Here is a 21072-nt window from a genome sequence, read left to right on the forward strand (position 1 = left end):
ACTCCTCCAAAGGCTGCCCAGTGGGTTGCTTTTCTGCAACCCAGTGGCACGCCACACCACTGCTCGCTCTCGGATATCTTGGTGTCTTCCCATTGCTTTGTGGAAGGCGGTCTGGGAAGTGGGAAAGGGCTTGGCAGGCGCCAGCTCTCGAGTGAGACTGTCTGGACTCATGCTCTTGCTGTGCCACTTAACTGTTTGTAAGATTGTGGGCGAGTTACCCCACTCTTTGTGCTCAGAGATTTCACATTTAGAAACTGCCTTCCCTTTTAGGCGGAGGGCGGTGGCGCACGCCTTTAAGCCCAGCAGTCGGGAGGCAGAGGCAGGTGGATCTCTGTGAGTGCAAGACCAGCCTTGTGTACAGAGTGAGTTCCAGAACAGCCAAAGCTACAGAGAGAAACCCTGTCTTAAAAACCTAAAAAAACCAAACCCATGCCATCTCCGGGGGCATGGCGCTGTTGTCGCCAGGTGTGTTCACCGGGTGTGTTTACCAGGTGTGAATATCGAGGACCTACTGTGCACAAGGCCCAGGTCTTCATTTGTCAGGAAGTTTTCATTCTGGTGTGGGTGAGGGGCAGATAGTAAGCAGGTCTGTTTTGTGGCGCTAAGTTCTGTAGAGAACAATAAAGCTGAGGAAGCGTGTGTGCAGTGGGAAGAGAGGGACACAGCACACAGGCTCTCCGTGTGTGGCAGGCCTGATCTGAGGAACAGCAAGGAGACTGGGATGCAGGGAGAAGAGATGAGAGAAACCTTCCCGAGGAGCCTGTGCTGCACCCCCCGAGGTGCTTCTGTGGCTGTTGATTAGTGATGCCGGCCTCCTCGGTAGGCGTGGCATCAGAGAAACCAAGGAGGAAAAGAGACATTCTGTTATTTGGGCGACTGATATGTCAGTCAGCTGTCCCCAGACTCTGCTGTAAGAGACAAGGTCCCCTGGAGCCTGCTTCTCCAGAGAATATGCAGGGGACAGAAGGGGTGGGCAGGTGAGGGATGAATGGCAGCTGCTGCATTAGTGGCTGTCCAGGGCGTTTGGGACCAGGAGGAGGCTCACAGCTAGACTTCCTAGCAGGGGAGGAAGGGGAGGAGTTGCCCTGTCAGCTCAGCCTTTGGGGTTTCATTGGGAAAACAGTTCATGAGTGGGTGCGCATGGGAGGGCAGAGGGAGCAGACGGACCTGTGGCAGCCAGGTGGGGGTGTGGGGAGCCGAGTGCAGGAGGAGGTGAGGTTGTAGAGCGGACAGGAAGCAAGAGAGGGGAGGGGAGACAGGACACTGGGAAAGATACAAAGGGACTCGGGGGGGGGGTAAGGTCTTTTACCCCTGTGTTCTCCACTCCCACTCAGAGTAGATCTGCTGCACCCACATTTCACAGGTGAGGAAACTAGAGTACAGGAAAGGTAACCTCAAGGTCGTGAAGCTTTTATACGGTGGCTTGAGACTTAGCTGGGCGTTCCGGCTCCAGGGTCGGGGTGCTCCACACTGCAGGTGGACGGGCCCCAGTATTGCATGCTTGTTTTAGCTGGGCCTTCCAGCTCCAGGGTCGGGGTGCTCCACACTGCAGGTGGACGGGCCCCAGCATCACCTGTTTGCTTTTCAGTTCCGCCTCCGAGGGAGCGTGCTGTGTCCTGGCCGTTGACTGGCCAGGTCAGTGCCCATTGGCACCTCAGATTCTTCCTCTTGGAGTGACTTAGTGGGTAGGGTGCCTGAGGTTTTGCAGCTTGCTCCTCTACACCCCTTTCTTGGCAAGGCCACTTGAAGTGGCAACAGGAACTTAACCCTGCTGGAGAACTGTGGCCCAGAAAAGTACTCTGTACTCTTATTTGCGGTGGAAGCAGTCTTATTTGCTGAGATTTCGTCTTAAATAGGTGTATGTGGAAATACTCTTGTGAGTTTTAGAATACAGATGATCCCTAGCAGCAGTGCAGAAAAAAGCCAGAAAAATGCGACTTTCCTTAGAGCCACTCAGTAGCTTTTAGAATTAAGTTAGCCTTACCCCCACTTTTCATCTTAGGTCCTGGTTAAGTGTTTATCTTTAACATCTCTAAGATGCCATTCCCCAAACTATGTCCTGAGCAATTAAATGGGACAGGGTGGTTTTCGGTCAGTCCAGGGGGTATTGTACTGATGGCCTTAAGGATCCATCCCCTTGTTATCCCCTCTGACTTGTCTTTCTGGCCGTTCCAGGTCCAGGCCAGGGCTCTTCTGGATCACGATAGGGGGAGGTGGAGCTGATGTGCGGTGTGGGCAGTGGAGCTGGTGTGGGCAGTGGAGCTGGCGTGGGCAGTGGAGCTGGTGTGCGGTGTGGGCAGTGGAGCTGGCGTGGGCAGTGGAGCTGGTGTGCGGTGTGGGCAGTGAAGCTGGTGTGGGCAGTGGAGCTGGTGTGCGGTGTGGGCAGTGAAGCTGGTGTGGGCAGTGGAGCTGGTGTGCGGTGTGGGCAGTGGAGCTGGCGTGTGGTGTGGGCAGTGGAGCTGGTGTGCGGTGTGGGCAGTGCTCTGCCAGTGTGCATTGCACACCAGCTCACTGATGCCTCCAGGAGTCTATGGAGAGGATCCTGCCAATCTGGCTCAACAGATGGGGGCACTGAGGTACTGTGAGTTAGGTTGGTGATACATGAGGTGTCTCAGCTGGGACCCAGCAGTGGAGTTGGGACTCTGGCCTGGAGTGTACCAGACCTGACATTCTTTCCTCTAAACCTGGCTCCTGCAACCTTATCAAGATTGAAGGGTACTTTGTCTCTGAATGACCCCATGGAACTGTGTTCTCAATGGTAGACAGGGTGAGGAGACAGAATCTGGAGTCTTTTGTACCTTGGCACATTGGGAACACAGCCAGCTAGTATGTCCTGAAGTGACCGGATCCTTTGAGATGGCAGTGGCGTGTGCAGACACTGAGTGCTGGGTGGCACGCCTCCTCTTGGGGTGGCTGGTTGCTTCTCTCAGCCTCTTCCCTGGGTTCTGTGAGAGCGAGGGGGAAGGCGCCCGCCAACTGGATGCTTGGCTGGATTTAATTTTGGATCTTGTACTCTGCAAATGCAGTGACTGCTCGTCAGTATTCCTTCTGTAGCTCCCTCCTTTGGCTTTTTGTCCAGTAGCGAGTGTGCGCCGGACAGACGAATGAAGTTAACACTTTCCTCCCTTGCCTGGCTTGCCTGCCCTGGGTCTCGACCCTTCTCCACAGGGCGCTGGGTTAGTCTCCTCTGCAGAGTCCTGGTCAGTGGAGAGGCGTTGGCTACTGGCAGGTGATGGCTGAGTTGAGGTGCTGGGTGTTAAAATCCACTCTCCCATTTTCATTCATTGACTGGGTCAGACCCTGCTCCTCTGGGTGTCAGACCCTGCTTCCCTGAGTGTCAGGCCCTGCTCCTCTGTGTGTCAGACCCTGCTTCTCTGGGTGGCAGACCCTGCTCCTCTGGGTGTCAGACCCTGCTCCTCTGGGTGTCAGACCCTGCTCCTCTGGGTAGCAGACCCTGCTCGTCTGGGCCTATAGGCTACTTGAGTGTTACTTATGTGGATAGCAAGCTGGGGTTGGTTTGACTCCAATGGGAGAAGGTTTAAAAGGTGCTGCCCCTCTGACTTGTAGCCAGCACCTAGTTGCCACCTACTGTGCCCCAGGCACTGCTCTCTAAGCATTTTAATTGTTGCAACGTCCTTGTAAGATGGGCACCGCTAGCCATTTAGTAGAAGAAATGTCCACTTCTGGCAGTGAAGGCCATGCGGTGTAGAACTGACTGTAACCTGGCTTTTGGGGTCTCCTACCTAGTTTTACAGCGTGAGAAAGCCTTTCATAGCACTGTGTTTTTCCTTCCCTTTTCCTTCCTTCCTTCCTTCCTTCCTTCCTTCCTTCCTTCCTTCCTTCCTTCCTTCCTTCCTCCTCTTCCTCTACTACTACTACTACTTCTTTTCTTCTTCTTCTTCTTCTTCTTCTTCTTCTTCTTCTTCTTCTTCTTCTTCTTCTTCTTCTTCTTCTTCTTCTTCTTCTTCTTCTTCTTCTTCTTCTTCTTCTTCTTCTTCTTCTTCTTCTTCTTCTTCTTCTTCTCCATCACCATCACCATCACCATCACCATCACCATCATCATCATCATCATTGCTGTCTTATGCGGTTGGCTGTGGTCTAAGATGTTCAGAATAAGCGGATCTGTAGAGGCAGGAAGGAGATTGGTGGTGGCCTCATGTTGAGGGGGGCGGCAAGTGAGGACTGGTGGTGGATGTGATAGAGATGGTGACAGTCGAATAACTCCCTGAATATGCTAAAGCATTGGCTACCTCTGATGGTGGATGACGTGGAATGAGAACCGCATGTCAACAGAGCTGTTCAAATACCATCCCAACAGGTGGCGAGGCCTGCGAGGATGCCTGATCCTCCTGGAGGGTGACAGTCTGCTCTGGGTGGGGAGGTCAGATACGAGGACGGCATGCTCCGGTAGATAACTCAGGGAAGACAGCCGCTGGGCCTGTGAATTCCAGGTGTCAGGGAGGCAGAGGACAGAGTAAATTGCAAGGCCCTGCAGTAGGACGGTCTGCTCTGGGTGGGGAAGTCAGATATGAGGAGGACATGCTCTAATCGATAACTCAGGGAAGACAGCTGTTGGGTGTTGAATTACCTCGATTTGAGAAATAACCAGGCTAGCTGAAAGATAAAACAATTGCATTTTTATTTATTATAAGGGGTAAACTCATGAAACAGGAACAAGAAGTCCAAGCTCAGTTGTGTTGCCAGGAACCACAGAGAGAGCTCACCTGGGCCATGTGGCATTTTTCTCCAGTCCCAGAAAGCCACACCCGAACTTGGTCCCACCTCTTAAAGATAATTGGTTGACAAAGATTCCCCATCAGTTGGGCCTGTGAATTCCAGGGGTCAGGGAGCAGAGGGCAGAGTAAATTTCAAGGCCCAGCAGTAGGACATGACTTCAGTACTTGAGGAAGAATGTTGTTGGAGCAATGGAATGACCCAGAAGGAACGAGACAGTCAAATGGGGCCTTGCATGGACTTGTGTTTTTAGAGGGAAGGAAACCAGGTAACCTTAACAGTGGCTGTCACTGAGTTTCCTTCTTCCATAACACTTAGAAAAGTGGAGGTCCTTCCGTGTGTTGGCGTTGAACCCTGTGGGGGAGGCGCAGCCCTGTACCACATGGTCCCTATGATGCTGTGATTTTGATACCTTTCCTTCTGTTTTGCTTTTCTGGCAATACTGCGGCTGTTATTCTGCTCTTACCCAGAGCTCCTCCCCCTGCCCCCTCCCCTGCAGGCTCACCTCATGATTTTCATTGTCACAGAAAAGGCATTTATTGTGAGCACAGTGGCATATTTAAAATGTTTGTACCTGAGAACGCTGCTCGCTGTTTGGCAGGCTGGAGTTTAGATAATAATCAGATACCTTTGTGAGTCTTCGACCAAGAGAACACGGCGCACTTGAGATGTGAGCCACCGCGTTGTGCGCCTCTCCTGTGAAATGCCACAAATAACTGCTAGACAGTTGGACTGGCTTAGCACAGAGTAATAAACGGACCACGCTCTCAAAGGCAGGGGACAGAATACACATTATTTGTAAGCATTAAGTTCTTAAAAATGTAGTTTTAATTTTAACTGACACAGTAATTGTACATGTTTTGAGGGTACAGCATGACATTGTAGTGCATGTGTGTCATGAATGGTGATCAGATCATGGAGTGATTAGCGTGTCTGTCACCACAGACATACCATTCCCGTGGGCCTATTCAAAGTCCTCTTGACTGGGTAATTTGAAATATGCATGTATTTGTGGCCGAGCATATCGAGCCTCGTGTCCTACGTAACACAAGAACTGATCCCCCCGGTGCGGCCCTGCCCCAGACTCTTGAACCATCTCCTCTTCGTTCTTCCCTCAGACCCTTGGCAGGCTCTGCTGATCAATATTCTGTACTTTTTGGAGCAGGATCTAATTCTGTAGCCCCGGGTGGCCTAGTGCTTACAGTGTATACCTCACTAAGCTGGCCTGGAGCGTGCTCTGAGGATAAGCTGGCTCTGGATTCCCACCAATCCTCCTGCCTCTGCCTCTCAAGTGCCAGTATTATAGGTGCACACCACCATGCCTGGCTTGGTCTTTGAGAAGAGCTTCTTAGCTTTTACACAGATTATGACATACGTCTGAGACGACAGACATACCAGTCACCCTGATCTGATCAACACATTATGTATATGTTTTATGATGTCACATGGGACCGCCAAAACATGTTCAGTTGTTGCTATGTATTAGTTAAAACCAAGTGAAACTGCCGTATTTGTCTCTTTGTGCCTTACTTCTCTCTAAATGCCCTCCAGTTCCATGTGTGTTGCTGCAGATGCTGGGGCTTCATTCTGTTGTGACTGTATAGTGTTCCACTACATACATGGCTGTATAGTGTTCCTCTGTGTACATGGCTGTATAGTGTTCCTCTGTGTACATGGCTGTATAGTGTTCCTCTGTGTACATGGCTGTGTAGTGTTCCACCGCGCACATGCACCACGTTTTCTGCATTCATCTGTTGCTGCATGCTGAGGCTGACTGCTTGCCTTAGTGAGCAGTGACCCATAAATATTCTGAGACCCCCTGTGTCCTTCTCCCTTCAGCCTCTCTATGTACACCCAGCAGTGAGGGCACATCATATGGGGCTCTATTTCCTAGTTTTTGAGGAGTCCCACACTGTTTCTTAATGGCTGTACTAATTTATTTCCACTAGGAACATTTAAGAGTTTTCCACATCCCACGCAGCAATGCTTGCTGTCTTTTTTTTTTTTTTTTAAAGACAATGATTTCTCCGTGTAGCTCTGGCTGTCCTGGAACTCACTCTGTAGACCAGGGTCTACCTCTGCCTCCCGAGTACTGGGATTAAAGGTGTGTGCCACCACTGCCTGGCTGGATAATACTATTTTAACCTGGTGAGATAATGTCCCATTATGACTTTGAAAGGCATTGCTCTGGTTACTGATGTTGAACTTTTTCATTTTTCATGCATTTGTTACTCATTTGTCTTATCTCTTAAGAAATCTCTCGAGCCAATATCCATGCAGGTCGTTTGCCCATTTTTAAATCGTGTTTTTCTTGTTTGTTCTTTTTTTGCTGTTGGCATGTTTAAAGATCGTTCATGTCTTAATAAATTCCCAGGCAAGTGAAGAGGCTTGCAGACACTCTCTTCTCTTCTGTAGGTTGTCTCTTCCTGTATTGACTGTTTCCTTGCCTTGCAGACACTCTCTTCTCTTCTGTAGGTTGTCTCTTCATCCATTGACTGTTTCCTTGCCTTGACTTTTCATTTGCCATTTGTCAACTTCTGCTTTTGCTACCCTTTTTGTTTGTTTTTGGGTCCAAAACCAAAAAATATCCAGATGTGTGCCCTGGAGCACTTTCCCTATTATTTTCATAGTAGTTGCGTAGTTTGGGGTATATGTTTAAGTCTTTGACCTATTTTGAATTGATTTTTAATTAATTAGTTAATCTTTTTTTGTTTATTTATTTTTGAGGTATGGTTTCACTATATAGACCATGTGGGGCTCAAACTCACAGAAATCCACCTGCCTCAGCCTCCAGAGTACTGGGATTGGAGGCATATACAGGCCTTGATTTTTTTTAAATCTCTCTCTCTCTCTCTCTCTCTCTGTCTCTCTCTCTGTCTCTCTCTCTGTCTCTCTCTGTCTCTGTCTCTCTGTCTCTCTCTCTCTCTCTCTCTCTCTCTCTCTCTCTCACACACACACACACACACAGATTCATTCCTTTAAGTTCTGTGACTCTAGAGAATACCAGAACATGCTATTTTGTTTACTGTTGCTTTGTAATTTCTTTGGTTTTTTGTTTTGTTTTTGTGTTTTCAAGACAGGGTTTCTTTGTATAGCCCTGGCTGCTTTGGTCACTTTGTAGACCAGACTGGCCTGGAGCTCAGATACCCACCTGCGTCTGCCTCCTGAGTGCTGGGATTAAAGGCGTGTGCCACCACCCAGCTTTGTTCTGAAGTCAGGTATTAGAGCTTTTTTCCCTTTTTGCTCAGGAATTTTTTTGTTGTTCAGTCTTTTGTGAATTCCATACAGATTTTTAAACACTTTTCTATTTTTGTGAAAGGTGTTAATGTCTTAATAGGAATTGATTTGTATCTTGAGGCTGCTTTGGGTAGCAGTATATTTTAGCAATATTCTAGTCCGTGAACGTGGGGTATTTTTCTGTTTCATGTTCTCCCCAGTTTCACCAGGATTTTGCAGTTTTCAGTGTAAATGATGGTTGATTTCCTTGCAGGTATTGTGGTCTTTGTTGATGCTTTCTTGGTTCTTCCCAAACAGTGATGTTCTTGCTGTTGAACAAAGGCATTGCTCTTTGCATGCTGTTTTATACCCTGGAGCATCACTGAATTTATGAGATCTAACCACTGTGGTATTAGTTATCTCTATGACCTGTCTGTCTCAGTCAGTTGAGCAATCAAATCTCTTGTCTGCAGATGGATAACTTAGATACCTCCCTTGTTTTATGTTTGTTTTATTTTGTTCTCTTACGGCTCTGGTCCATTTTTCCCTTAAAAAGTTGGTGGAGTGTTTTCAGACTTAGCCAGTTTTAATATTTTTTAATATTGAAATGATTTATGTACTTGATAACTAAGGCAGTACATTTTATGTGGAATGTGGTCTTATCTTCATAAGGAGGTGGAGTAGAGGAAGTAGCTTTGAGCTAGCAGTGTGTCTTAGTCAGTGTTCTGTTGCTGTGAAGAGACACCATGACCATGGCTACTCTTATAAAGGAAAAATGTTTAATTGGGGCTGGCTTACAGTTCAGAGGTTTAGTCCATTTTTATCTTGGTGTGACATGGGGGTGTGTAGGCAGACATGGTGCTGGAGCCTAGAGTCCTACGTCTTGATATGCATGCAACAGGAAGTATCTGAGACTCTGGGCATGGCTGGAGCATGTGTGAGACCTCGAAGCCCACCTCCACAGTGACACACTTCCTCCAACAAGGCCACACCTACTCCAACAAAGCCATACTTCCTAATGGTGTCACTCCCTTTATTCTATTTCCTAATCTGTTTATCTCCTTGAGTACAGGCCTTAGCTCCATTCCACTCTGGTGCTCTTTTCCCCTTGCTCAGCTTGCTCCTTTTCATTATAGATCTTCCTTAGAGCTAACACTGATAACCACACCACAGAGTCTATACTAGGCTGTTCTGAGATTTCCTCTGCTAAGGGAATTAATCCAAAACTCTTCACTTAAGACTCAGGCAAACTTTTCGGACAAAGCCACAGCAGCCGCTTCCTTCACCAAAATATCACAAGAAGATCTTGAGGCAGCATGCTAAACACTTGAGCCAGCTGCTCACAGTCCAAATCACTCTTAACAACATTATTTTCCATGCTTTTACTGGTGTGACCCATTGAGCAGGGCTTAAAGCATGCAGCTGCTTTTCTAATCCACAGTCCCAAGGTCCTTTATCCTTCAAACAAAAGCATAGTCAAGCCTATCACAGCAATACCTCTGTCCCTGGTTCCAACTTCTTCCTCAGTTAGGGTTTCTGTTGCTGTGAAGAGACACCATGGCCACAGCAACTCGGTTAAAGGAAAACATTTAATTGGTTTACATTTTTAGAGATTTAATCCATTATCATCATGGTGTGATAATGGTAGCGTGCAAGCCTTCATGTCTGCATGGTGCTGTAGAAATAGTCAAGTGTTGTATATCTTGACTTTTCAGGCAACAGGAAGTGGACTGTCTCACTGGTTTTAGCTTGAGCATATATGAGACCTCAAAGCTCACTTCTACAATGGCACATTTCCTCCAATGAGATCACACCTACTCCAACAAGGCCACACCTCCCAATAGTGCCATTCCTTTTGGGGGGGCATTTTCTTTCAAACCACAACCACGTGTGACTTATTCTCAGCTTGGCCAGTGCTACCATCTGACCTGTTTTCTGAGATAGTTAAAAGAAAAAGTCATCTCAGTGTGATCCCTTTTCCCCCGTGCATTCCAGTAGATTTATGTGCAGATCATTTCCTTGTTAAGGTGAATAAAGACTTCATTTTGGCCTCATGAGGCCATGTGTTCTCTGAAGAAGTTAGCTCGCAGCAGTCAGTGCAGTAGACGGTACAGTAGGCATGCATGCCAGGCGCTGGGAGCCCGGTGGCACCATGTGCAGCTTTGTGCCATGCTCATGTTAGCTTTCATGTGAAGGTGTGGCAGATAAGTTGCCACTGGGTAGAGTTATGTCATGTGTACCTGCTCTATCTGCATGCCCTCTGGCAGAAAAGTTGAGAACACAGAGTCTTGGGATGCTCCTTCTGAACTTTTAAGCAGGGTTCACAGGCTCATTACTTACCTTTCTGTTGTAGGGATGAGTGGTGGGCCGCTTCCCGCCACCTGGCTAGCTTTACCTGAAGTAATTACACGGAAACTGTATTCTTTTGAATACTGCTTGGCCCATTAATTCCAGCCTCTTATTGGCTAATTCTCACATCTTGATTAGCCCATTTCTAATAATCTGTGTAGCACCACAAGCTGGTGGCTTACCATGGGAAAATCATGGCGACTGCTTGACTCGGCTTCTTTTTCCCAGCATTCTGTCTGTCTACTCTGCCTACCTAATTTTCTGTCCTATTAAAGGGCCAAGGCAGTTTCTTTATTTAACCAATGAAATTAACACAAAGCAGAAGACTCTTCCCCCATCACCTTTCTCATGTCACTTGTCACATTTGAAGATGACTTGAAGCACCCCGACCATATCATAGTTTGTTAGCTCTGTACCTGCATTCACTCATTCGCTGTTCTGAATCTTTGTTGAGCACTTTATATGAGCAAGTAGTGTTCTGGGTATTCGGAATACAGCAGAGGACCAGATCCTGGCTCTGGAGTCGAGACAGTTTATCAGCGTATGGTATGTGCCACACATGTAGCAGGGAAGAGCAGAGTGTCCATGGTGGCAAAGCGCAGATGACACCCTGTCTGTTGGTCTGCAAGATTGGGTTATTTAAATGACACACTTAAGTGTGAGGACACACCATTTTGTTCTTAGTGGGAGGAAGACTCAAGGCCAGGGAAGCATGTGCAAAGACTCTGAGGTATATGCGTGTGGTGTGCTCATGTACACGTGTGGTGTGCTTGTGGACATGTGTGTGCTCATGGATGCGTGTGCTGTGCTTGTGAACACATGGGGGTGTGTGTGGTGTGCTGGTGGGCACGTGTGGTATATTAGTGGACACTCGTGGCATGCTGATGCACGGGTGTGGCGTGCTCGCAGAGTGTCAGGAGATGGATCGATGAGCTGCAGGTAAGGCGAGTGCGTGCTCTGGGCCCAGATAAACCGCTGTCTTTGGCCTTGAACACCTTCTCCTTCCACTGTGGCTGAGGTGGGAGTGAGTTTAGTTTGCTCCACATGCTCCCTGATTATTCTCTGTTCTTCTGAACAACCTCTTTCTATTGATTAGCATGTGCCTTTAATCCCAGCATTTGGGAGGCAGAGGCAGAAGGATCTCTGTGAGTTCCAGGCCATTCTGGTTTATATAGTGAGCTCCAGGCCAGCTAGGACGGTGTGTAGAGAGTTGGTGTTAAAAATCAAAAAGAGGGGCTCTTTTATCGTGTTAATTATATGCATGTTTCTACACAGAGACCCGTGTTTATCTCTTCCCTTCCATCCGCTGCAGTCCTGCACAGTCTACTGTTGTAGCTGTTGTGCTATTTTACCCCAGACATTGGCAGGCAGTGACCTAGGGCCAAGTCCTACCCACCGCCTACTTTCTACAAATGATATTTTGTTGGAAAACAGCCTCATTTTTTTGCTCATGTACCAGTTATCTGCACTGGAGCTGCAGTGGCCAAGTATGTGCACCCAGACCTATGGGATCCACAAAGCTCCAGGTACATGCAGTCTGACCCTCAGCAGTTTCTCTGCCGCTGCTCCAGACTTCATGCTCTTCCCTGTTCATTTCAGGCTGTTGCTTGGCAGAGCTAGCATCTTTGTTTTTAGAATTGCTTCCAAGTCTTCCTTTAGCCTGCTGTACTTTTTTTCCAGGGGTAGGAGATGGCTGTAGGGGTGGGGTTAAGGGATGGCTGTGGGGGTAGGGATGACTGTGGGGGTAAGGATGGCTGTGGGGGTAGGGATGGCTGTGGGGGTAGGGATGGCTGTAGGGGTAAGAGGGTGAAAAACTGCAGGACAGGCAGAATAGGAATTTGATTGCTTTTAATTTGTAGTTTACTGAAGGGAGAAGCCATTGCTTCATAATGTTGGCATTTTCCCTTCCAGAAATAACCATCTCTACAGTTATGTTTTTCACTGAACATGACTGTTTCTGCATTTGTTTCACATTTTAAAGTTTATTCCTATGTGCATTATTGCTTTTTGATGCTATTATAATTGAGATATCTCAGTTAAATTTTACAATTGGCATTATGGTAGAAAGGAAGGGTTGTGTTTACTGTGCATTTAAATTGTTTCTCATCGTTACGGATATATAAAGTATTAGAAATTAAAGTGTTGTTTGATGGTTATGTCTGAACTTAACCCGAAATCACGTGATCCCTGATAGTGATGTGTCTGCGAGTGCTGCAGAGTTCTAATATACAGTGGTTTAGTGGAGTGGTCTGAGCCCTCCCTTCCCTTTCATCTTGCACAGATCACAGCAAATGGTAATTAAATCAGACGACATTTTCATACCCAGTCAGCGTTTGTTGGTGGGTTTGAAAATACCCAGAAGATAATTTAGGTGAGGTCTTCTTCCATCAGGCAGGCGGGCTGTGCTGTGCAGAGGTGACTGTGGCCTTGCTGTAGACTCTAGAGGGGCGCCCGTCACCTGCAGCCAGCCCACCCTGCTCGCTGTGCAGAGCCTTTGGGTCCCGGAGAACAGTTGACTTAACCTTCCATTTATCCTTTGGAACTGAAAGAAGAGCTGGAGATTTTTATGAATCTGTTAGTGCTTTCCTGAATTTATTCTCTGTAAAGCGTTTGATCTTTACCCTGACATCTCTGCCTTAAGGATGTGAAATCTATTTTAGATTTCAAGGTCTATTACTTGCCCTGAGCTTGGAACAGATGAACCATAAATCCAGTATCTCTTAACCTCTGTGAATTTATCTTTTATTGCTATTTTTTTCCTGCTAAATTCATGTCTTCTTAACTTACGCTATGAAACTAAAGGACTATTGGTGTTATTGGTTTCATCTGTTTTTCCTTTGCCTTTTTCAATGCAGTGACAACCTAGCGGTTGTGGTAGGAATTGGGTATGGAAATGGATACTTGACAAGGCATGTGACTTGTGAAATGGAACCTTTTCTTGACTTACATAGACTCTAGTTGTAAGCATTCCTGTGTCTTTCTCTGTGTGGAGATTTCCTGCCACCACACCGCTGTGTCTGTCTGTCTATACTTCTGTGCGTATCCATGCTGTTACAGGTTGTGGAGAGGTGTCAGGCCCCTTGCCGCAGTCACAGAGTTCTGACTTCGGGGTCTTTGATAGGTCTTTGGAGTTATACCTACGTAAATAGAAACTATTTCCTATGGTTGCTTGGTGTGGAGTTGGTAGTTTTAATTGAGTATTCCAGGCATTGTGGTTGGGGCCTTGTGAAGGTATTGTGTAGACAGCCAGTTGCTTGGTTTCATTGTTATAGCACTAGACATGGTAACTTGTTTTAACTAAAACCGGTGGGCTGGCGATTTGGACCAATTTCTAGACCCCATGGTCGGGATATGAAGCACAGTGTTGCTTTTGGCTTACACCCCTGTCGACTGGGTTGAGTGTAGAGGGGAGAAGATGGGTGTGGAGTAGGAAGAGAAGGATTTGTGGGCTGTTCTTGTGTCCCCCTGTGCATGTCAGGGACATCTTGTTGCCTGGCTCCCAGCCCTGCAGGGCTGCCCGTGAAGGGATTCCTAGGGCAAGGGAGCCTTTTTGACAGATGGAGAGTAGCAGCCCATGGGTCCAACCCAGCAGACAGCTCACAGGGTCACATCTGACCCTCAGTGCTAACGGTGAGGTGACTTAGAATGGTGTGACCCCGAGAGGGCCTCTTCTAGGCCGCTTTTGATCTAACACGTGTGATTGGAAAGAAATGGAATTAGTGTTAATCCTGCTATTTATAAAATATAAAAATACTTACTGATACTTTTTCAAATATCAAGTTATTAATAACCTTTCAGCTGCTTTCTGTAGGCTGCATATGTGGACATACTTTATAAATCTTGTCTGCATGTGTGTGATGCTAGGGATTGACCTGGGGCTTCATACATGCTAGGTCAGGATCTACTGCAAACGTTTGACGTGGGAGATTTCAAAGCCTGGCAGTGCGCTGCAATTGTTCTGTGCTGGAGTTTCTCGTGCCCGTCCTAGCGTGCAGTCCCGAAGTGGTTAGAGGAGGCACATGGATGCTCCTTAGCTTGGGGACTGCTTCCTCAGAAGTGTGACTGTTCAATCTGTGGCGTTCTCTCCTGTTGTGGGGCCTGCAGGTCACTGCACACCACCTGTGTTCTGGAACCTCCCCCCCCATAAGGCCGTTCTTTCTCCATGTGTTTAAGGGAGGTGGAGGGGTAATGCCTGTGACAGATAGTACTGTATAATCAGCCACAGAAGAAATATGCTGTAAGGTTGCAAAGTGCCAAATATTGGGACACCATTCTGTCATTTTTCTGGCTGCGAGTGTGCTTATCATAACAAAATTCCGGGGAAGGATGGGAAAGCGAGCCCATTTCCTTGGAGATCTGAGCCATTTTCGATTAGCATGGCTCCTTTGAGTTCCTGATATTATTTATATCTTCCAGGGAAATGCAGGTTGGCTGCTGGCAGGATGTCGCAGCTCCTGCAGTATTCTCTTTGTACCTTAGAGCTGACATGAACTCCCATGACTGTTAGCGTTTGGTTGCAGATGGGACTGTGTGGTCAGAGCTGGTTCTGGGGACTTGAGTCAGTAGTTGAATTTGTTGTTTACCTCTAAGTATCCTGCTACTCGAGGCACCGAAACAACTGCTTAAGTTTACTTTTGAGCTTTTGAAATTTCTTACTGTCTGAGAACCAGCTAACACTGATTTCTTTTCTCCCTTTTCTTTTAAAGACTTTCAGCTGAACTCTCATCTCTCAACACTGGCAAACATTCATAAGATCTACCATACCCTTAACAAGCTAGTAAGTCAGTCTTTAAAGATACAGTTGCCAGCTTTGATGTGGCCGCTTGGTGCAAACGCTTTTGATAAAAGAATGTACGCTCTGGCTGTCAATCGCTTATGAGAATACTGAGTTTTCGTGCTTGCTGTAGGGTCTGCAGTTTCTTGGTGTTAATGATCATGTTTCTTACAGAATCTGACAGAAGACGTTGGCCAAGACGATCACCAAACAGGTAAATGCAAACACTACTGACTTTTTAAGTGAGGATGCTGAGGAATCATGGCGAAAGGGAAGCTGTGGCCACAGAGGCTTTGAGTGATCCACCTAGTGCCCTCGTGTTACACGTCGTCACTGTTGAGGACCCCAGGTGAAAAGGCAGCCATATGACAGCGCCTTCCCAGCAGGGAATCTGTCTCCAAGCTCTGGGTTGTGTTAGCGCTCCCATTTCCTCAGAGGGCCTGAAGATTCTTTGTAGGTTTCAGGAGCAGTCCCTTTGCTCACTCTGAAAGGCGCTGGTAACGCAGCCCAAAGTTCTTCAGTTGCACAGCAGAGGTGTTTGTGTCCTGTGGAGGTCCTGCGAGAATGACTGCTCCTGGGTATGGTCAGGGAGAAGGTTTACTGTAGATAAGAGGGAGAGCATAGCCAGAGGCATCTGGAAGGGTCCAGAGTGACCAGCTGACTGAAGTGGGCCATCACAGCAGAGGAGGGAGGAAGAGGGACAGAGGGGAGCCAGGAGCAGTGGCCAAGAGGGCAACAGGCCAACAAAGGGAGGTTATGGAGGAAAGAGCAGCTGAGGGAAGGACAGCCCAGCCCAGTCTCTGGGCTGGAGAAGTTTAGGGTAGGGAGGGTAGGGTAGGGTGTGACAGTGGATTCAGGGCCCAAGGGATGCAGGGAGAACCCGGTGGCCACTTTAATAGGCACCTCAGCCTTTTGTCCTGGGTTTGAGACCTAACACTGAGGGTTCCTGAATGGGAAAGTGAGCACCTGCTTCTTAAAGTTGTTCTCTAGACTGTGGTTCTGAAGGAGGAAGTAGCATCATGCTCTCCTCACTGCAGCCTCTTCTGTAAGTTTGGGGTATGGGCTCAATGTTTGCCCAGCTGACCGGCACCCAGCCCATGACGCAACTGACCAGGGCGCTGTCCCCTGAGAACCACTTCTCTAAGCTAAAGACCAGGAACATGCATGTGAACTACAAAATTTGTGGCAGAAATGATTAAAATCTATTGTAAAATGGAAAAATTACTACAGTTCTAGGTTTGTGGATTCAGGCTGCTGAGACAGAATACCCAAGAGTTAGTGACTTATAGTCATGTATGACTCTCGTTAGAGGCTGGAGAGCTAGTGACTTACAGTCAGGTATGACTCTCATTAGAGGCTGGAGAGCTAGTGACTTATAGTCATGTATGACTCTCGGTTCTAGAGGCTGGAGAGGCAGGCAGCAGATTGCTGTTCCCCCTGGTGGCCTTTTGCTGTGTTCTATGTTCGGAGAAGAGGCGCCTTGTAGGATCTTTTCATGAGGCGGTTCTCAGTCGTCAGGGTTTCAGCTCATGATCCAGTCAGCCCCAAAGACCCCAGCTCTCCATCCCAGTACCCTGGGAAGTGGATGTCAGCATTTGAATTTCAGAGGGTCACCTTCAGGCCAGAGCTTGTTAAAGAAATTTGAATGGCCCCAAAGTGAGTGGCATGGAACTTGTTGGCTTTGGATTTCCGAGTCTACCTCTTTCCCTAGTCCTCTGTTGAATGTTGTTTCTCCCCAGATGTTTTTATGCATGTATACATGTTTGTGTTTTTTGAAACATCCACGGTATTTAATTTTTCATTTAATGGTATTGTTGGCATGTAGACCTTACCCACATCATCCTTCCAGATTGATTCAGAGCCGATTGAAATTTAAGCATAGGAAGGAGCTTGAAGAAATAGTCTGTTGGAGTGCACTGACTTTACACTACTCCCTGGGTCCAGACAGACACACCTGCTGTGTACTGTACACCAGCCCATGATGGAGACAGGCTTCCTGCTCTGCTGGGGAGGGAGGCATCTCAGAGTAGCTGGTCTCTCTCTCTGCTCAGGTTCCTCTCTCTGCATCCCCAATTAGACCAGGCAGGGGAGAATGGGATGGGGAACAGACTGTGCCAGGTGTGTTGAGGAGGTCAGGGGCAAACATTTTCAGTAGCACGTTATAAAAGGATATGTTCTCTTTTGAAATTGCTGCTTAATTGTCCAATTCATGGACATATCATATGTTCTCCAGCCTCCTGATGAGCGTTTGTGCTTGGGTTTAACTCTCAGCTATTTTCAGTAATACTGGAATAATATCTCCAGGGTCAAGTTCATAATTAAGGAAAGAAACACAGCTTTCTACTTGAAGCTGTTGGTGGTCATGAAGATTTTTTTTGACTTAACAGTTGTTGTTGGTGTTTTAGTTTTTAAAATAAGATTTTGTATTAGTAAGACTCTAAGATTGTCTTAGCTATGGTAACAACACATTTCTGATTTCTGAATATTATATAGTTAATTTTGGAGTTTAGATTTAAATGAGTAATGGTTACTATGGAAATTTCATATCTAAATGTTCAACTTAAAAATGACAATATAATAGCTGTAGGTTTCAATTAAGGAAGGCGACGGAGGAAAGAGTATTTGGTTCTGGTCCCCAGCTGTGTCTGAGGGCCTGGACAGTGTTGGTTGGTGCTCATGGTGTGTGTGTGTATACTCTGTGCATGTGTGTGTGTGCTCATGGAGTATATATGCTCATAGGTTTTTGTGTGTATGCTTGTATGTGTATGCTATAGTGTGTGTATATATATATGGTATGTGTGTATGTATATATATATATATGGTATATGTATGTGTACAGATGTATACATGGTACACCATGTGGGTGTGCATGGAGGGGCCAGAGGTTGACATCAAGATGTCATAACTAGCTTCTCTACCCATTTTTTTTTTCTTTTGAGACAGGGTTTCTTTGTAGCTTTGGAGCCTGTCCTGGAACTAGCTCTTGTAGACCAGGCTGGCCTCGAACTCACAGAGATCCTTCTGCCTCTACCTCCCGAGTGCTGGGATTAAAGGCGTGCGCCACCACTGCCCAGCTCTGTACCCTATTTTTAAAAATAGGATGTCTCACTGAATCTTGAGCCCACTGGTTTTGGCGAGCCTTGGTTGGCCAGCAAACACCCAGATTTGCCTGTCTATCTGTTCCCCTGGGGCAAAGGTTACAGGCACGTGCCACTGTGGTCATCTTTTTATGTGGGTGTTGGCAATCAAACTCGGGTCCTCATATTTGTAGGACAAGCACTTTACCCATCAAATCATATCCCTGGACCAGGGCTTGTTTACTAGTCTGTCACCAGAGTTCCACATCTGGCCATGGCATCTGTTGTGTCTCCTACTCTACAGCATACACTGTAAAACTTAGAGTGGAAAATGAGAGAGGCTTGGAGACGAGCGAGTGTGTTGTTTCTTTGAATGTCTTGGCCCAATAGGAGTCTGAGCACCTACCATACCATAAGCATTGTGTGCGGGAGAGCCAAGACCATGCCAGAAGGTGGGGCATCTCATCCCCTGCCTCGTGCTTCTGCTCTTCCACAAGGGAGCTAGGGAGGTGAGGATGAGGAAGAGTAGCTCTGAAATAGAGAATTGAATTAACAACAACAACAACAAACAGAGCGGGGAGCAAGTCAGAAAAGTGATTATGTGCGCCAGAGTCAGGGTTCCTTAGAGATAAAAGGAAAGGAATTTCGTTTGTCATAAATAGCAGGAAATTTTGTTCTTTTAAAAATTGCCAGTTTTGCCAGGCGGTGGGGGCGCACGCCCTTAATCCCAGCCCTTGGGAGGCAGCGGCAGGCAGATCTCTGTGAGTTAGAGGCCAGCCTGGTCTACGGCGCGAGTTCCAGGACAGGCTTCAAAGCTACAGAGAAACCCTGTCTTGGAAAACTTAAAAGAAAAAAAAAATACTAGTTTTATTTGAACAGGTAATTCACCCATATGTTCAAGAAAGTGAAATAAAGTCCTAGGTACTGGTGAGGTGTCTATGTATTTGCCTGCTGACACTGCGAAGTCTCTGACATTGAGTGGGCAGCGCAGCAAACTTCATGGGAACACTTGTTGGGGCAGAGTGAGCTGCGTGCAGTGTTGGGACATGAGACAGTGCCGTGGGACAGCAGGCTCACCAGCGTGAACAAGGCAGATTGAGTTTTGAACATGTTTGAACAAGTTTGAACAAGTCAGAAACAGCCTTTGCCTCCTTTGGGGATGTATGGGAGGACTAGTAATTGGGCCCATGAGTTGGTGGATCTTATAAGAGATTAACTCTAGCAGGGACTCTTGCTGAGGCCGGTCAAGTAATATATATGATCAAGTAATATATATATGATCGCACGAAGGGGGAAGGACCTGCTCAGTTCAGAGTAGCAAGCCAACTTAAACTGTTAGGAAAGCAGCAAGGTGGATAGATGATCCAGGTGACTTCAAGTAGCCTTTAAAACTTGATTTTCTGGGACAATACTAAAATAGACCTATTGAAAAATGTCAATAGTATTTTAAACTGTTTAATATGGGAAGAAAGACTATATTAATTGACTTAAATGAAAAGATAAAAAATAACTTGTTCTCTTAAAATACTAATCCCCCCAAAATGAATCAGAACATTCAGGTAAAAACCTTTATATACGATTGGATTTTAAAGTTGTGTGTAGTGTGTGTGTGTGGTATGTGTATGTATGTGTGAAGTGTGTATATGTGGTGTGCAGTGTGTGAATGTGTGTGTGTGTGTGTGTGTGTGTGTGTATAAGGTGTATGTGTGGAGGCCAGAGAACTTCCTGGAATAGGTTCAAATCTTTTTTCCACCTTTATGTGAATTTGGGGGAATCAGACTCAGGTTGCCGAGTTTTCGTGACAAATCCCTTTACTGGATGCACCATCTTGCTGGCCCTGAATTTTATTTTCATTGTATCTTTAATGATTATCTTAATGCCATACCATTTAGAAGAAACTTGTATCTGTAGTTTTAGCTTTCTGGAGGCTGAGGCAGAAGGATCCAGGGTTCAAAGCCAGCCTGACCCTGTTTGGAAAGCTCAAGAGCTGGTGTGCTGGTCTGAGTAGAACATCTGCCTGGCTTGTGTGAGGTCAGGAGACCGCGCTGCCAGGCAGAGAGTGCTCTGTGACTGAGAGCCGCAGAGCTGTGGCCTTGAGTCCCCTACCTGAAATGCCAGGTGGACTGTAGCAAAGAGGCCATAGGAGTTCTTGACTGTATTATATACTTTTTATTTTATTTCTGTAAAGATATAGTTAAATTAAGGTGAAGTATATATTTAAGCTTCGGAGCCTAAATTTATTGAGATAAATGAATTAAACTTGTAGATCACTCATTTAGACTTAAGGATTTATTTTAAGAAGCACTGGATTGCCAGTAAACGTGAAGTTAGCTTTGCTGATGAATGGGAGACGAGTCAGACGTGATGGTGCGTTATCTATCATGGGTGTTCCAGGTATCTGGAAAAGTTCTGATTTTAGGCAGCTTGATTTGTGCATATTGTAGGAACACATTTATTCAGTAAATACTTCATTGTCTGGGGAACTCAATAAAGTATTTCTTTACTATCATAAATTATATAGATGAATGAACCTAAAAAGAAACTACAAAGAAAGATGTACCTTTTTCCTTTCCTGTGTTCTTGTTGTTGTTTTGACACAGTGTCTTGATCTTCAGCTCAATTGGCCTTGAACTCTCTTAGGTAGCTAGTGTTGGTCTTGCAACCTTTCTGCCTTAGCCTCCTGAGTGTTGTGTGCAGTCTGAGGTGATAGGCATTGACCACTCCTGCCCAAGATGCACGCGTGCCTGTGCGCTTTGCAAAGTCCTCGTAGGTTCTCTTGGCTGTGCTCTGCTGGGCAAGAGAAGCAAGAGAAGGAGCAGAGGAGGCCGGAAGCAGGTGTGCAGCAAAACCTGTGTATGTTGTTGACTCAGGTCTTGTTGGGAAATTGTTCTTGTAAGTAAACATGCAAAACACTGCTTTTCC

At 46.6% G+C, this 21072-nt stretch overlaps 1 protein-coding gene across 6 annotated transcripts in view; it reads left to right on the forward strand.

Moving 5' to 3' along the window:
• The window catches only part of Dcun1d4 (defective in cullin neddylation 1 domain containing 4), a 68998-nt gene that overhangs the window by 8120 nt on the left and 39806 nt on the right, over positions 1–21072 (forward strand). For 4 of the 6 annotated variants that reach the window (XM_050149935.1, XM_050149938.1, XM_050149939.1 and 1 more), the window contains 2 exons: positions 15006–15076; positions 15248–15287. The exons of 1 other annotated variant lie outside the window; for it this stretch is intronic. In XM_050149935.1, coding sequence (XP_050005892.1) covers positions 15006–15076; positions 15248–15287 — 111 coding nt within the window. The remainder of the gene's footprint in view (positions 1–15005; positions 15077–15247; positions 15288–21072) is intronic. One more of the 6 variants, XM_050149936.1, reaches the window with a different exon arrangement.

This window comes from Alexandromys fortis, unplaced genomic scaffold (assembly GCF_014885135.2).
Source record: "Alexandromys fortis isolate MF-2015 unplaced genomic scaffold, M_Fortis_MF-2015_v1.1 scaffold_0, whole genome shotgun sequence".
Taxonomy (NCBI): domain Eukaryota; kingdom Metazoa; phylum Chordata; class Mammalia; order Rodentia; family Cricetidae; genus Alexandromys; species Alexandromys fortis.